The sequence below is a fragment of the Thamnophis sirtalis genome, unplaced genomic scaffold (genome assembly GCF_051295495.1).
Source record: "Thamnophis sirtalis isolate CommonGarterSnake01/CBP01778 unplaced genomic scaffold, rThaSir2_p1.2 scaffold_1, whole genome shotgun sequence".
NCBI lineage: Eukaryota > Metazoa > Chordata > Lepidosauria > Squamata > Natricidae > Thamnophis > Thamnophis sirtalis.
Genome location: NW_028261381.1, coordinates 109635873 through 109653226, shown reverse-complemented (window position 1 = coordinate 109653226; position 17354 = coordinate 109635873). Strand labels below are relative to the sequence as shown.

The window sequence follows — 17354 nt, the reverse complement described above, 5'->3', positions numbered from 1 at the left end:
AGATAAGCAAGATTAATGAGAGAATGGAAGTCTTGTAAAAATGAAACTAATTAGAAAGCTTCTGCTGGCCGATTGTAAAACAGGTGATAAGGACGCTCCTTTGAAATTTTAGAGTTCTGTAGCATTTAACAAAAAGTTTAAGAAGATAATCATTATTACCGGAGAATCCAGCCTGCTCGGCGCCATTTTAAAAGCCTCTAAGTAAATAGATTTTCAAAGGAAGATCTTGTAAAAAAAAAGAAGCTAAAATCTTGGTAAATAATTAATTTCCATGTAGACGGATTCAGCTCGTGATAAAATCAAATAAATCAAAGCTTTGAACTGAGTGGGGGAGACCTTACTTTGTACCGCACAAGGCAGTTTGAAGTTCCCAGCACGGACGCCGTTCTGCTTTGGGCTGGCCCCCCTCTCTCTGCAGACACAAAAGCTGCAAAAATCGAAGGGCATTTGCCAGCAAAACTATTCTTCTTCCCTTCTTGCCTGAAGGATAAGAAAACCTGTTAAGACGTCAGATGGATGATCATCTAAACAGATACGTGACCAGGAATTCGGGGACAGCTAATTTTTAAGCTGCCACCATCAGCAGGCTCCTCCCAGGAGAACTTCTTAGAGAATTATTTAATAAGATTCAAACGGAAGGTAAAGTGCCTCCATCTTGGAAGACAGCGTTCATATCTTTGATACCCAAAGAAGATCAAGATACTACCCAACCAAAAAATTATAGACCTATCTCATTACTTAATGTAGATTATAAAATCTTTACTAAAATACTAGCAAATAGGTTAATGCTGGTTATTCAACAATTGATACACACTGACCAAACAGGTTTTATACAGGGGAGACAGATGAAAAGTAATGTCAGATTAATTATTAATGCATTAGAATATTTGGGAAAGAACAACAAGATCCCTGCTGCATTCATATTCCTGGATGCTGAGAAGGCCTTTGATCGAGTTAATTGGCAATTTCTGTTGAAGAAACTGCAAAAAATGCAGATAGGAGATAATTTTTTACAGTCAATTAAAGCAATATATCAACAGCAAACAGCACAAATTGTAGTTAATGGAAGTTTAACAGACTCCTTTCAAATTGGAAAAGGTACAAGACAGGGCTGTCCTTTGTCCCCACTATTGTTTATTATAACTTTGGAAGTATTGTTGAATAAAATACGGGGCTTGGATGGTCTAAAAGGAATCAAGATTAGGCAGCAAGAATACAGAGTGTGCGCTTTTGCGGATGATTTGGCCATAATAATATTCCAACCGCAGGAATCCAGTAGGGTTTTAATGAATATGATTAATCAATATGGTCAAGTATCTGGTTTTAAAATAAATTTAGGGAAAACCAAAATATTAGCTATAAATATGAATACTAAACAAAAGGAAGAACTAGGAGGGACGCTAGGATGTGAAGTGGTCAAAAAAATTAAATATCTTGGAGTCAATATTTTAACCTCAAACTGGAAATTATATAAGCATAATTATGAACCACTTTGGCATAGTATACAGATAGAGATGAAAAAATGGGAGAAATTGCACTTATCTTTGCTGGGCAGGATAGCAGCAGTGAAAATGAACATTTTACCAAAAATTTTAAGCAAAGAGAGCAAAATATTCATTTTTGGAATCTAATTTTAGTAGGCTTTTGAGCCCACTTAACAGGAGGTGTATAGACGCTGTAGTATCTGATGTAATATTTGTTGAACAGGACAATTCTTCTTGTTGCTGTTTTGTGTAGTTTAAAACCATATCATTTAATACATGACACGTACTTTTGCCATTTTTCTTGCTCTTATATCTTGCTCAACCCTTTCAAAAATAAAGAAGAGTTCAGTCTGATCCAGTTTTTAAGCACAGTTTTTGTGCTAAGAATGCAAGCTTATGGTCCTTAATACAGTTTCACCCCACAATGCTTGTAAATATCATCAGGTACAAGCTTTAGGGGAAAATATCTGAAAAACAAAGAAACTATTTTGATTATCGTAATTGTTTTATGTAGTCTGCCTATAACTTCTACTCCCAGATCTTCTCTTGGTTACTTCCAAGCATCCAAGCATCATTCCTTCCTATTGTTAAATCAACAGGAGATTAGGTAATAAATTCAGATGTCTTCTCCTATGCAGAACTACTGTACAATGCTCTGAAATCTTGAATGAAAGTTCAATGGTTTCAAGTTCCTTCATATCAGGTGTTCAGAGCTAAATAACTAATCTAACATAAATTTTGATGTTTTGCTGGTAGATTGTGGTCTCCTCTTAAATATGAAGATCTGAGGTTAGTTAGACTGACATGCCTCCACCCTCTCTCTCCGTGCCTGCCTGCCTGCTTGCCTGCCTCTCTGTCTCCTCAATTCAGTAAGGTTGCAAATTCTAAGGCAAAGGCTGGGCCATTTGACATGTAAAAAGTCTCAATAATTTTTATACCTAAAAATGTGGTTTGTTAATAGAGGAAAAAATCAAATGAGCTCTTACAAAACTACACCTCTTCTAGTATGATAGGCTACTTAACTTGAACTAATTGACTTCAATTAAATAAAAAGTCATCATAATAACATTTCATAAATCTTGTTACGCTTCTCTATTCTCTATTTTGATTCTTTAAACTCCGCCTACATTCCAAACTCTATTGTATTTTCTGTTACTAGGTACAGAATTCTCATTTTCAAACATTTAAGTATGTCCCAGCATCTCTCCCCTCCACACACAAATACACTCAATTCCCATGTGCCCACCCAAATTGGGATTCCTTTCCTAGAATAGGGTCAGTTTCTACCCTCGTTCTGCAAAAATGAATACCTGTCTGTCATTGTTGAGTGTGATATTGCTTAAGATCATCCAAAATGCAGCTTCTAGACAGGCACCTCCTCAGGGCTTCAGATATGCCTCTTATGATGTGATCATCCCAAGGAAGCTGTCTCCCAGGTATGGGCAAGAAGAACCCCAGGATGTGAGCTACCTCCTGCCCATTGAAGGAAATCCCCATGTGGTATTCCTCAGGCAAAGAAGGAACTTCATATCTAGGGTCTTTCCTGTCTTCACCTATAATACAGCAGGAGATCTCCAGGTGGATCATCCTTTTATCAAGGATGATTGTTTCTATCATGGATTTATACAGAGAAAGTCCCCTTCTCGAGTCACCCTCAGTACATGTTCAGGAGGCCTGAGAGGTCTCATACAAATGGAAAATAAGACCTATGAAATTGAACCAGTTCAGGAATCTTCTACCTTTCAACATGTGGTGTTTCGGTTAGAAGTAGAGGAAGGGGCTCCCCGAATGACTTGTGGAGTAAGAGAAAAACAACAAAGCCATCAAGAAGACATAAGTCCAGAATCTTGGAAACAAAGAATTTTTTGGAAAATCCTGGTGGCCACATATCAGATATATTAAGGTAGCAATTGTGATTGATCGTGAACGATATTTGAAGTTTCACAGCAATGAATCTTTTATTACGATGCAAGTTCTAGATATTATTCACACTGCAAATTCATTTTATGATCCACTTTCTGTTCACCTGTCAATAACAGGCTTAGTGATCTGGTCACAAAAAAATCTCATAGACATTACCCACATAGCAGATGACACACTTTTATCATTTAATGAATGGAGAACAAACCATTTACTTGATATTTTAAAGAATGATGTTGCTCACTTATTTGCTTATAAAGATTTTGGGTTAACAGTAGGACTTGCATATATAGGTACTATATGTAACAATTACGTGGCAAGTGCTATTGAATCCTATAGAACCCCCAGTTTGTTTTATATGTCTGTCATATTTACTCATGAACTGGGACATGTTCTTGGAATGCAGCATGATGAGCAATTTTGTCATTGTGAAAAGAGTGAATGCCTTATGGCACCATTTGCAGCAGAGACTGATAAATTTAGTAACTGCAGTTTCAAGGATTATTTCCATTATAGAAACACTGAATGTTTATTTGTCCCACCAGACACTAACACAACATTTAAGTTTGAATCCTGTGGTAACAAAAGAGTGGAAAAGGGAGAGCAGTGTGACTGTGGGTCACAAACACAATGCAAGTCAGATCCCTGCTGCCAAGCTAATTGTCGTTTGCCCCCGGCAGCTGTTTGTGCCTTTGGACTGTGCTGTGCTAACTGCCAGTATCGCCAACATGGAACTGTTTGCAGAGAGAAGATTAGCAATTGTGATCTCCCTGAATATTGCAATGGGACTTCAGAGCACTGCCCAGAAGATGTGCATGTGCAAGATGGTGCCATGTGCAATGATGGCATGTATTGTTATCATGGGAACTGCACGACTCATGATATGCAGTGCAAAATGATATTCGGTAGTGGAGCAACAGTCGCTTCTGAAGTTTGCTTCATAGAAGTGAATAATAAAGGTGATCGCTTTGGCAACTGCGGCCTTAAACATGGAAAATACAAGAAATGCGATACTGGGGATAGCCTGTATGGCCGTATCCAGTGTAAAAATGAAGAAATTCCTTCTTTGGAGGATCACACTACAATAATTCATACGTCCATTGAATATGATAATTGCTTCAGCACTGACTATCACACTGGGATGAAAGTAAATGATATTGGAGCCGTGAGAGATGGTACTCCTTGTGGCGATAACACGTTGTGCATTGAGGGTAGTTGTGTCAATGTGTCCATTCTGAAATATGACTGTAATGTCACAATGTGCCACGATCATGGAATTTGTAACACTCTCAAACATTGTCACTGTGATGTTGGATGGGCCCCTCCAGACTGCAGAAATAAAGGCTATGGAGGTAGCATCGACAGTGGGCCACCTCCAGTAACAATACTGTCGAAAGCTAATATGAAAACCTCAGCTGTAGCTGCAATACTCTCTGCTTTTTGTCTCACAAATGTTTTTGCTGGCCTGGTTATTTGGTTCAAGGATAGACTAAGAAGCCAATCTGGAAAATTTCAGGAAAGAGTCCATGCTACGAAATCAAACGATGAAGGAACACTCACGGTTGCTTAGAATGCACAAAGCATCCAGTATAATCACAAGAATTAACTCTCAATTTTTTAAAGGGCACATGAAATTTCAATGTATTACATTAAATTAAATCGTTTTAATTTTTTTAGTTTAAAATTCCAAGTTCAACTTTGGGAGGAAGAGTTAATTCACATTGTCCCAGGCTCCTAGTTCCTATCAACCTGCAGAAAGCTGTACTAGCAAGAAAGTACAATTACTACTTTTATTACTACTTCTGCTAGTATGTTTTTGTTCTCACTAAGAATTAGTCCAGCCAGTCACAATAATAGGTTAAACCAGTTGCTGAAAATCAGAACATTTCTTTTCAGGATTGATAAAAAATTTGAAGGATGCTTGTTCCTGTCCATTCTATCATGGATCATTCAAATAATAGAGCATCTCAACTATCTTTCAAACAAGCAAGGTCTCTGGCCTGTATTGGCCCATTTATGGATTGTTTCCCACCTTCCTGTAATGGAGGGGGCTCAAATTCAAAATTTAGCAATGAATTAACTATTCTTTGGCTGTCAGTTTTTGTTCTTGCTCTATTAAACTGCATTATATTCCAAAGAATTCCATTTATTGTTACTATAGTCAGAATCTTTCAACTTGCGATTCGTACACATCCTTCCTTACTTTTTTTCTAGCCCACAAAAGTTATAGTGGACTCTCTTTCCCGTGTCAAAGGTTCTACTTTGATGGGTTTCTTTCTCTCAATGGGAAATGGATATGTATATTTCATGGCTATTTGTGATGCTGTTGAGGAAGAGCTTGGCTGGGACCGTTGAAGAGAGATGGCCTCCAGGCTTTCGGCGTATTTCTTATGAAACAACCATTCCCAGGCAAGTGACTCCCAAGTCTGGACATGAGGAACCAGAGCATGTAAGCTATTTACTGCAGATTGGAGGGAATAAGCAAGTGGTACATCTCAGACAGAAGTGGGGTTTGGTGCCTAAGCATTTCCCTGTGTTCTACTATAATGAAGAAGGAGATCTCCAGATGGAGCAACTTTTCATCAGAGATGATTGTTTTTATCATGGCTTTGTTCAGGACACACCCTCTTCTCTGGTCACCCTCAGTTTTGCTCAGGAGGACTCAGAGGTATTTCAGAATTCGAAAATAAGATAAAGGTTGAAATAAGGTTCGCATATATGTGCTAGTCGTTCTCGACTCCAGGGTGTGTGTGCTCATCTTCCTTTCAAAGCTGAAGAGCCAGCGCTGTCCCAAAATGTCTCTGTGGTCATGTGGCCGGCATGACTAAACGCCAAAGGTTCATGGAACACTGCTACCTTCCTACCAAAGGTGATTCCTATTTTTTCTACTTGCATTTTTACATGCTTTCGAACTGCTAGGTTGGCAGAAGCTGGGACAAGTAACAGGAGCTCACTCTGTTATATGGAGCTAGGGTTTTGAACTGCCAAACTGCTGATCTTTCTGATCGACAAGCTCAGCGTCTTAGCCACTGAGTCACCGTATCCCTAGAAAATAGAACATATGAATTTGAGCCAGTTGAGGAATCTGCTATCTTTCAGCATAAAATTCTAGTTGCTATGAGTGTAACAGATATTCTTCATATGACAACTTCATTATATTAACCACTGTCTGTTAAAACTGTCTTTAGCTGGACTGGAAATCTGGACCCAATGGAGTCCCATAAACCTTAAGTGGGACATACATAAGACCCTTAGATCTTTCACTGATTGGAGAAGACGATCACTACACAGACGTCTAAGGAATGACACTGCTCATTTATTTGCATTCAAGAATTTTAATGAGCTAGGATTAGCATTCACAGGAGGAATTTGTAGAGGTGACTATGGATCTGCTGTTGAACAATAGATAACCACCAGCCTGTTCACTATATCTTTAATATTTGTTCATGAGCTAGTACATAATCTCGGAATGAGCCATGATAAAAAAAATTGGAAATATTTTTTATTATTTACATTATTATTATATACTTTATTCATTAAACATGAAACTCAGCCAACTCAACCTTTAGAAATGCATTACAAATACCAGTGAGTGGTGCTTATGGTTGATACGAGTAGCTGCCAGCGTCCTAGGTATCAACCAAATACCTTTCAAAATATATGATGTTCCGAGTAGTGTAGTTTTTTTGCAGTTCTGCTGGTGTTACTGCAGGAAGCTGCAATTTGTTGATGTACCTTAGTATTGTATTCTTAGACATGGTGCCAAGTGCCCCGATGACAATGAGTATCACTGTTACATGCTTCATCCATAGCCGTGTAGTTTCAATGACTAGGTCGTGATATTTCATTATTTTTTCTAGTTCTTTTTCTTTTACTCTGGCATTTCCTGGAACAGCAATATCAATAAACTGTACACTTCAGCTCTCTCCATCTATGATATTGTTGTGCTCCAAATGACGATCCATTTGTATTTGAAAGTCCCACAAGATCTTCACCTTCTCATTTTCGATAAGTTTTTCCACTTTATGTTCCCATGACTTTCTGGATACAGGTAAACCATATTTTTTACATTATGACCACTGGATTAATTTAGCAACTCAGTCGTGTCCAGCTTTGTAATCAGTTTGTGTGATTTTGCTGCATTTACATATGAAATGTGAAACAGTTTTGACTTTGTTATTGCAAAGTTGGCAGTTTGGGTTGTCAGTGAATTTTTGTATCTTCACATTCATGGCATTAATTTGTAGTGCTCGTTCTTGAGCAGCCAGTATTAAACCTTCCGTTTCTTTCTTGAGGGTGCCCATCCTAAGCCATGTCCATGTCAAGTTGGCATCACATTTTCCTTCAATGTTTTTCAAGTGCTGTCCATACAAACTTTGGTTTTCCATCTATTTAATCTGTCATCTAGCTGTTTTTCCTTATATTCTGCCTTTGTTTCTGTTGTTTTTATGCTGTTCTCCGTTTTCACAGCCTGCAGCAATTTTTCTGTACTTTGGTTCACATAATTTATTCAAACTCCATTTTTCTTCTTCTACAGTTTGATGGATTTGCAATAGCCCCCTGCCCCCTATTTTTCTTGGCAATACAACCTATTGATGTCACTTCGTGGATGTAAAGTTGGTACATATTCAAAAATTTGTGACTTTTACGGTCCAGGTTTTTCAGTTCAGCCAAAATCCAGTTGATGATTCCAGCTGAGTAGCGTATCACTGGAACTGCCAATTTATTAATGGCTTGAATTATGTTTCCAGCATTCAGCTTTGATTTTAATATTTTGCAGACGCTCTTGATGTATTCCTTTTTTGTTGACTCTTTGGCTTTTCCATTCAAGATGTTATCTGCTTCCAATATGCCTAGGTACTTGTAACCATCATCCTTTGCTAATGCTTTCACTATATCTCCATTTCCCAGTTCTATTCCTTCTGTATTTTTCACTTTTCCTTGCTGCATGGATAATATAGCACATTTTTCATGTCCAAAGTTTCATCTCTGCCAGCATCTTGGACTGTTGGAGATGCTGGACTGTGCTGAACACACTCTCCTTCCTTTCCTGTTCTCCTCTCCAGCTGTTTCTGCTGCTCCTCTAACAACCGACCAGTTAAATATGCCATGGTTAAATCCTGTCCTTGCATGGACTCTAGACTAGTCATAAGAACATCCCATGAACTGTCCAAAGACCTAAGCACCACATATGCCTTGTGTGCTTCAGTAAAAGTCATTCTCTTTCCTTCCAACTTAAGCAATGTCCTTCTCATATTCTGCAAATATGTGGAAATACACTCTCCTGGCTTCAGCTGTGCCTTATACAGTTTCCAAGTCAGCAACACCTTGCTACCTGCAGACTCTCTCACATAAACACTACGCAACTCCTCCCAGCACTGTTTTGCAGATCGTTTTTTAAAATGTTTTTAATTAGATAAACATTAAAAATATTGGACATAGTGCGACAATTCTGGCATAAGCATTTCCATGTAGTTTTTGAATCTTATAGCAATTACAGTTTATATCTATTACATAGGTATGTATAGTCAGTCAAATTACCTGCCCATTAATCCCCTTTTTATATAAGTACTAACCATATAAATACATATCCAATTGCTACTATCACACAATCTTAATACCATCTTGTAAACTTGGGTTTCAAACAAATGAGCCATCAACAGGCACATAGAAATAAAACCACACGAGAGGCAGGTCCGAAGTCACGACGACACGAAGTGTAATCTCAATGCTCAGAGATCGCAGTCAACACTTTTGCCACTGGGGGGTCCAAATGGATATAAACTGTCCCGAAGAGACAGTGAACAGGAAGAATATGTCTTGCTGATATGGGGATATTGCAAAATCCCCAAAAGAAGCAAGAGAAGTTCTTCAAGCCGGTGACAAAAATTCCAGCCAAGGCTGATGAGGTTGGGGCTTTTGGTTGGGCCCAAAACTGAAGAAATGGAAAGTGAAAGTGTTTCCAGCTGGTGATGATTTTTTTATCATTTTAAAAGAGAGACTGCCTATAAAAACTTAAAAATTGATTTAAATTGAAAAATAGAAGAATCAAGCGGCAAAATTAAACTTTTAATGGTTCTGGGTAGTAGTTATCTCACATTTTTTAAATACTATCTTTATGGATGGAATCTTTACAAGCCTTTTAAATGCCAGAGTAAAAGAAAAAGAACTAGAAAAAATAATGAAATATTGCGATCTAGCCATAGAAACTACACGGCTATGGATGAAGCATATAACAGTGATACCCATTGTCATCGGGGTACTTGGCACCATGTCTAAGAATACAATACTAAGATACATCAACAAATTGCATAAATTGCATCCATAAAATGGATGGATTAAGTCTTCTTTTTCTACTTTTTCTCTGTGACTCTCTGTCATTTAAAGACCAAAGCTTTCCTCTTTCATTGCTGTGGGTATAAAAAAGAAACATCGTAACACTGCTGCACTGCTCAAATGCTGACAGGTTTTGTTGATTGGAGCTGTATTCAAGTGGAACCTTCTCCTTTCTTCATGGTTTGTTTTGATGGCTCATTACAGAGCGATAGGGGTAAGCCAGATGTCCCTTTGAAGTGTGTTTTCAACCAGAGAAGAGGGGGAAAACGGCTTTTGTGAATTCATGTTTTAACTTTAATAATTTTCCAAGCGAGAGCAGCTGTGCTTGTTAATATGGCACAATGTCAAAAAAATATAGAGATCGTAAGCTTGCAGACAATATTTTCAGAATTACTAAAACTATCAAATACATATGAAAGAATAGAACAAAAACTGGAATATTTAGAGCAGCTTACAGTAAAATATGATGGGAAAATTGAAGATGTTTATCAAATGCAAAATGAGGGGATTGAAACCCAAAAAATTGAAGTGGAAAATGAATATAAAGAGATTAAACTTGCTGATATTTATGGCAATTGGTTTGTTTTTGAAAATGCAAAGAATGGAATATTGAAAGAGGAAATAAATGGAGAGGATATCTATCTCAAAGGGCAAGATATAGAAGAAGAAGAAAAAATTAAAGAATTTATGGACTATGAAACCTTATCTGCAAAAATATTGATAACACTGCTGACAATAAAAGATAAATGGAACAAAGAAACAGAAAGAGGGCATCAAGATTACATGAGCGATCTTACAAGCAAGGAGTTGCTAAGTCCATACAAAGCTGATCAAGAAGATGTTTAGAAGGTTAATACCACAAATGGCAGAAAACATGAGACTGTTTTGTCATTGGAAAGATACAGGTTGATTAATGGAAGAGTATAATTTAAAACTAGTTAAACCTAGTGAAATTTAGTGATAATAGATATAGTCAAATAAATAATTGATAATGTTACTATTGTATACAATGTGTAGTGTCATGATGAGTAATAATTGGATATGAATATTGAATGGTACCCATGAAAGGAAGATTAGAAATCCCTTTGGATTATATATAAAGGTTAATAAAAAAGAACTAAGTTAGATACAGTTAAGGTTTGATTATTAGGGGGGAAATGTTATGATACAGGATATAGTCAAATAAAGGAGGGATAATGATGACAACCTATATATATGTATGGGTACAATATAAGGAAACTGGATGAAAATTGCAAACAGTTATCTGGAAAGGAGGATTAGAAAAGTTTGCAATTAAATATTATGGAAGTTTAGCTAGAATAGGACATAAGGATTCAGTATTAATGGAGGAATTCAAATAAATTCATATTTATCTATATCTTCCCCTATGCAGAGCTTCTGTTTAAAGCTCTGAAAACTTGAATGAAATTTCAGTGGTGTCATGATTCTTCATACCAGATGATCAGAACTAAATAGCAAATCTAACATAAATTTGATGTGGATTTGAAAATCTGAGATTAGTTAAATTGACATTCTTCTCTCCCTCCCTCTCCCTCTCCCTCTCACACTCCCACCTCCACTCCCTTTCCCTCTCCCTCCCCCTCCCTCTCCCCGATTGCCTGTTCCCTGCCTGACTAGCTGTCTGGTTTATCTTCAATAAGAATGAAAATTCTTAATTCAAAGATTGGGCCATTTGGTATGTAAAAAGCCTCAGTACTCCCCCCCCCCCCCAATGACTTTTGTGCATGGAGAAAAAATTAAAAGACCTTGAATTTGAAATTAGAAGGTTCAAATTTTTGGTTTTGAGCTCTTACAAAGCTACACCTCTATAATTTGATAGGCTACTTCACTTGAACTAATTGACTTCCATTCACACCCTCAGCCAACCAGAAAGAATATGCAGTTCATCCCTGCTAGATAAACTAGACAAAAGTAGGATACGAACAGAAATCAAGCTGTTTGGAGTTAACCTGGGAACTTCAAGTAATTAAACAATGAGTCATCATAATAACATTTCATACATCTTCCTTTGCTCTTGTATTCTACATTTGTTTGTTTAAACTCCACCCACATTCCAGAATATTTCATTTTCTGTTGCTATGTACAGAATCCTCATTTTCAAATGTTTGAGTCTGTCCTAACATCTCTCTTACACAGACACTCATAATTCCCCTATAACGATCTCTGTTGCGATTCCTTTCTAAGAATAGTGTCAGTTTCTATTCTTGTTCTATGAAAATGAGTACCTGTCTGCCATTGTTGAGTATGATATTGCTTAAGATTGTCCAAAATGCAGCTTCTGGACAGGCACCTCCTCAGGGCTTCAGATATGCCTCTTACGACGTGATCATCCCAAGGAAGCTGTCTCCCAAGTATGGGCAAGAAGAACCCCAGGATGTGAGCTACCTCCTGCCCATTGAAGGAAATCCCCATGTGGTATTCCTCAGGCAAAGAAGGAACTTCATCCCTAAGGTCTTTCCTGTCTTCACCTATAATACATCGGGAGATCTCCAAGTGGATCATCCTTTTATCAAGGATGATTGTTTCTACCATGGATTTATTCAGAGAAAGTCCCCTTCTCGAGTCACCCTCAGTACATGTTCAGGAGGCCTGAGAGGTCTCATACAAATGGAAAATAAGACCTATGAAATTGAACCAGTCCAGGAATCTTCTACCTTTCAACACGTGGTGTTTCGGTTAGAAGTAGAGGAAGAGGCTCTCCAAATGACTTGTGGAGTTGGAGAGGAAGAGCAGAGCCATCAAGAGGACATAATACTTGAAACAGAGAATGTTGCCACCAAGGATATTTTTGGTAAGTCCTGGTGGCCACATACAAGATATATCAAAGTGGCAATTGTGATTGATTATGAACTATATTTGAGGTTTCACAGAAATGAATCTTTTATTACGATGCAAGTTCTAGATATTGTCCACACTGCAAATTCATTCTATGATCCACTTTCTGTTCATCTGTCAATAACAGGCTTAGTGATCTGGTCACAAAACAACCCCATAAACATTACCTCTGCAGCAGGTAGCACACTTTCACAGTTTAATATTTGGAGAAGAGATCATCTGCTTAAAATTTTAAAAAATGATGTTGGTCACTTATTATCATATAAGTATTTTGGGGGAACAGTAGGACTTGCTTATGTTGGAACAATATGTAGCGGTCACTGGGCAAGTGCTATTGAATCCTATAGAACTTCCAGTTTGTTTTTAATTTCTGAAATATTTGCCCATGAACTGGGACACGTGCTTGGAATGCAACATGATGAACAATTTTGTTATTGTGAAAAGAGTAAATGCATTATGGCAGCCGAAGCAGTAGAGACTGATAAATTTAGTAACTGCAGTTACAAGGATTATTTCCAGCGTAGAAACACTGCGTGTTTATTTGTCCCACCAGACACTAACACAACATTTAAGTTTGAATCCTGTGGTAACAAAAGAGTGGAAAAGGGAGAGCAGTGTGACTGTGGGTCACAAACACAATGCAAGTCAGATCTGTGCTGCCAAGCTAATTGTATGTTGCGCCCTGCGGCTGTTTGTGCCTTTGGACTGTGCTGTGCTAACTGCCAGTATCGTCAACGTGGAACTGTTTGCAGAGAGAAGATTAGCAGTTGTGATCTCCCTGAATATTGCAATGGGACTTCAGAGCACTGCCCAGAAGATGTGCATGTGCAAGATGGTGCTGTATGCAATGATGGCGCGTATTGTTATCATGGGAACTGCACGACTCATGATATGCAGTGCAAAATGATATTCGGTAGTGGAGCAACAGTTGCTTCTGAAGTTTGCTTCACAGAAGTGAATAATAAAGGTGATCGCTTTGGCAACTGCGGCCTTAAACATGGAAAATACAAGAAATGTGATACTGGGGATAGCCTGTGTGGCCGTATTCAGTGTAAAAATATACAAATGCCTTCCTTGGAGGACCACACTACCATAATTCATACTTCCACTGGAGATAATCAATGCTGGGGTACTGACTACCACACTGGGATGAAGGTAAATGATATTGGAGCAGTGAGAGATGGTACTCCTTGTGGCGATAATACGTTGTGCATTGAGGGTAGTTGTGTTAATGTGTCCATTCTGAAATATGACTGTAATGTCACAATGTGCCATAATCATGGAGTTTGTAACACTCTCAAACACTGTCACTGTGATGTTGGATGGGCCCCTCCAGACTGTAGAAATAGAGGCTGTGGAGGTAGCATAGACAGTGGGCCAGCTCCATTGATAGCACAGTGTAAAACTAATATGAAAATCTCGTCTGTAGCTGTAATACTCTTGGCTTTTTGTCACACAATTGTTTGTGCTGGTCTGGTTATCTAGTTCAAATATAGACTAAGAATCCAATTTGGAAAATGTCAGGCAAGAGTCCATGCCACAAAATAAAAAAAAATGAAAGAATACCAGTGTAGCTTATCCTTGCTAAGAATCCACAGTGCATTCAATATAAGCAAAGGCATTAATAGTCAATTTGAAAAACAAAGAGATTTCAAATTTCAATATTTTAAAGGAGTTTCTGAGACACATACCCTTTTGAAAAATCTGGCTTGTTTGAAGGGGAAGAAAACCTCCGATATATGCAAACTAAGTTCTGTGAGAATGAGTTCAGAAAATCTCTGATTTGTAATGAAAAATAACTTTCTGGGATAGCCTTCAAAATGAAGTGTCTGAACTGAAGATCCCTTAACTAGTAGCTGGCTATATCAATAGTACATTGGATTTTAAATAAAGGTTAAGAAGCATTGTTGATTATAGATAATTTTGGCTGTCAACAGCAGCGCACACTGACCCTTCTCTAATTTTGCTCTGGCATGATTATTGATGAAATTATTATGAACATTCGGTATTTTGAAGCTACTCAGTGATAATTGGAGAAAGACATATCCAATGTTGTCCTCTGTGTTATTCATTTACAACTTTTCTCATCATTTCTACTATGTTTGATCTGTTCAAAATAAAATATTCTTTACGTTTTCATCCCACTGGAAAAATTAACTATCAGTGTCATCAGTGTATCCAATTATCATTTCCTAACCCACCGCAAAACACAGACACATAGAGAAGGGGTGAGGAAGAGAAGGAGGGAGGGGAGAGAAAGAGAGGGAGAGGGAGAGGAAGGGTGGGAGAGAGAGAGAGAGAGAGAGATGGAGAGGGAGAGAGAGAGAGATTTATATAAACATATAGATAAACTCTCATAGACTCACTTCCCTGCTCCTCCTCTGTAGAAGGGTTTCACCCAGAAGAGAGAATCAATCAATTTTTAATGGTACCTCAACAAAGAAATGGAGCCATGTTGCTTCTTCCTTCCACCTTCTTTTCTTTTTGGGACACCAACAGGACACTTTTCCCAGATAAGTTATTCCAAAAAATTTACCGCACAAATGAGGACAATCCCAGTGTGGCTGCCTCTGCCTTCTCCACCTTAATGGCAATCCTTCCCTTTTGCTTTCATGTTTATGTTTATGTTCAACAGAGATCTGGCAAAGAAGAAAGTCCACCAGTGAATCGGCTCTGAATGCAGCAGATATTCTTGCATAAAGATCTGTTTCTTCCTTGATCCATTACTATGTTACTCACCTTGTGGTTTTTCTTTTTAAAAAGCCACATGGTGACTCTCTGGTGACCACGATCCCAATACTACTAGGTTTAATTGCCAGTCCTTAACTGCATTATGCTCTACTCACGTGTTTTTAAATGGTGGAGAAACAGGTTGTCATATCCAAAACATGTCACACTAAGTAAATGAAATGAAAATAAGAGACCCAGAAGATGATTTCTTTCTGTTGAGCTGAGATGGCACAGTGGTTAGGATGCAGTACTGCAGGCTACTTCAGCCGACTGCTACCTGCAATTTGCCGGTTCAAATCTCACCAGGCTCAAGGTTGACTCAGTCAGTCTTCCATCCTTAAGAGGTGGGTAAAATGAGGACCCAGATTGTTGGGGGCAATAGGCTGACTCTGTAAACTGCTCAGAGAGGGCTGTAAAATGAAATGGTATAGAAGTCTAAGTGCTGTTGCTATTGCTATTGTTTTAATGTTCACAGGTGCCAAACTCATGGCATCACATTGCCATCATGTGACGTATCGTGATGTTTCCCCCCCTTTGTGGAGCTGAGGTGGGCGTGGCCTGCACATGACGCATCCAAATTGTGGGACACCAGTTTGACACCCCTGTTATAGCCTATGGCTGCCCTATCTAAACTGTTACTATATGGAATTTGGTAGTGTTACAATGTAACATTTCTACAGCTTCCAAGAGGGAAAAGATGTGCAGTGCTACTTTCCATTCCCATTTTACTCCTTATCTATTCTGGGGCATGACAGAAATGATCTCCACAAAGATTATTCGGATATATAGAAAGAGTAATACGTTTTTCTGCTAATTTAAAAAAAAAACCTGATGCCTGGAAGAAGCGCACTCATCTATCATGTTGGGGGAAGCAGGAGTGGATGATGCAAACTTGGCACTGGCGGTAAGCGTGTTCACATAGCTGGTTCCGGAACAACTATTCCTACTCATGAAGAGCTGGCGGGTGAATATGGAATTTAGTAGAAGCACTTTTACTTGCCAGTCTATTCTTCTGGTGAATGAACATTTGGGCAAGCGGGTGGGCACATGGCTTAGGATTCGGTCCTAATCTTTGCAAGGGAATTCTTGAAAAATTGGTATTCAGAAAAGTCAGCCATCAACAGGCACATAGAAAAATATATATTTTTACAGTCCCCAGTTCCACCAGGAACTGGGGACTATAACAGCAGATCTGCTGCATAATCTTGCTGTTCTCCTAATCACTGTAATAGAAAGGTGATCAAGGCTCTGGATCGGATTGCGTCCATGTGCCCTCTGCTCACCCATTGATCCTCTCTGACCTCGGGGGTAGAAGATAAGGGATGGCAGAAGATAAGGGATGAATTTGACCGAACATGGGTAAGAGCTGCTACTGTGGCCTATCCTGTAACCATTTGTGTAGGAAGTGTAAATATTTCCCCACACTAATTGCATCTGCAGATAATTTATCAGCACCACTCTTTAAGGTGAGCTGTCTGCTCCTGGAGAAGGAGGAGATTGAGGTTCACCTGAAGGGGTGCACTGAGGATTTTCTGTTTCATTGTTAGCCAATTTGACTCCGGGTGCAATTCAAGGTTCTGGTTGTCACCTTTAAAGCCCTTCATGCTTGGGACCAGGTTGTCTGAGTGACCGTCTCTTGCTGATCACATCCAGCTGACCCATTAGAGTGTGGAGGAAAAGAATGTTGCGGGTCCTGTCCTTTAAGGATGTACATCTGGTGGGACCCAGAAAAAGGGCCTTCTCCATAGTGGCTCTCTCTGTCTGGAACGTTATCCTTCCAGAAATTAGACTGGGCCCCCACTCTGAAACTCTTTTATAAGCCCCTGAAGACATGTTTCACGAGCAAATGTGGAGAACCTGTGATGGAGCCCTTTAAATGGCTGATTTAGTGTGTGTAGTGGCTTAGGTGTGTGTGTGTGTGTGTGTGTGTGCGTGTGTGGTGGGTGAGGGGGGTGGCTTTACTATTTTTTTATTATTTTAATACATTGTTTATTTATCTGTAAGCTATCTAGAATCACTTTGAGTAAA

The 17354-nt window shown here is 38.7% G+C and overlaps 1 protein-coding gene and 1 pseudogene across 1 annotated transcript; both read left to right on the top strand.

The window, feature by feature from the left end:
* The first annotated feature begins 2786 nt into the window (after positions 1 to 2786).
* LOC148049661 (disintegrin and metalloproteinase domain-containing protein 20-like) lies at positions 2787 to 5632 on the top strand (annotated as a pseudogene).
* Positions 5633 to 11845: 6213 nt separating this feature from the next.
* Positions 11846 to 14749, top strand: LOC148049660 (disintegrin and metalloproteinase domain-containing protein 20-like). The gene has a single exon (XM_087721595.1). It carries the CDS (start codon positions 11973 to 11975, stop codon positions 14079 to 14081), a length of 2109 nt encoding a protein of 702 aa, XP_087577721.1. The 5' UTR covers positions 11846 to 11972; the 3' UTR covers positions 14082 to 14749.
* Positions 14750 to 17354: the final 2605 nt, after the last annotated feature.

Bases quoted from the DNA above. Each gene is read 5' to 3' on its own strand.
- LOC148049660 (XM_087721595.1), top strand. From the start codon at position 11,973: ATGAAAATGAGTACCTGTCTGCCATTGTTGAGTATGATATTGCTTAAG.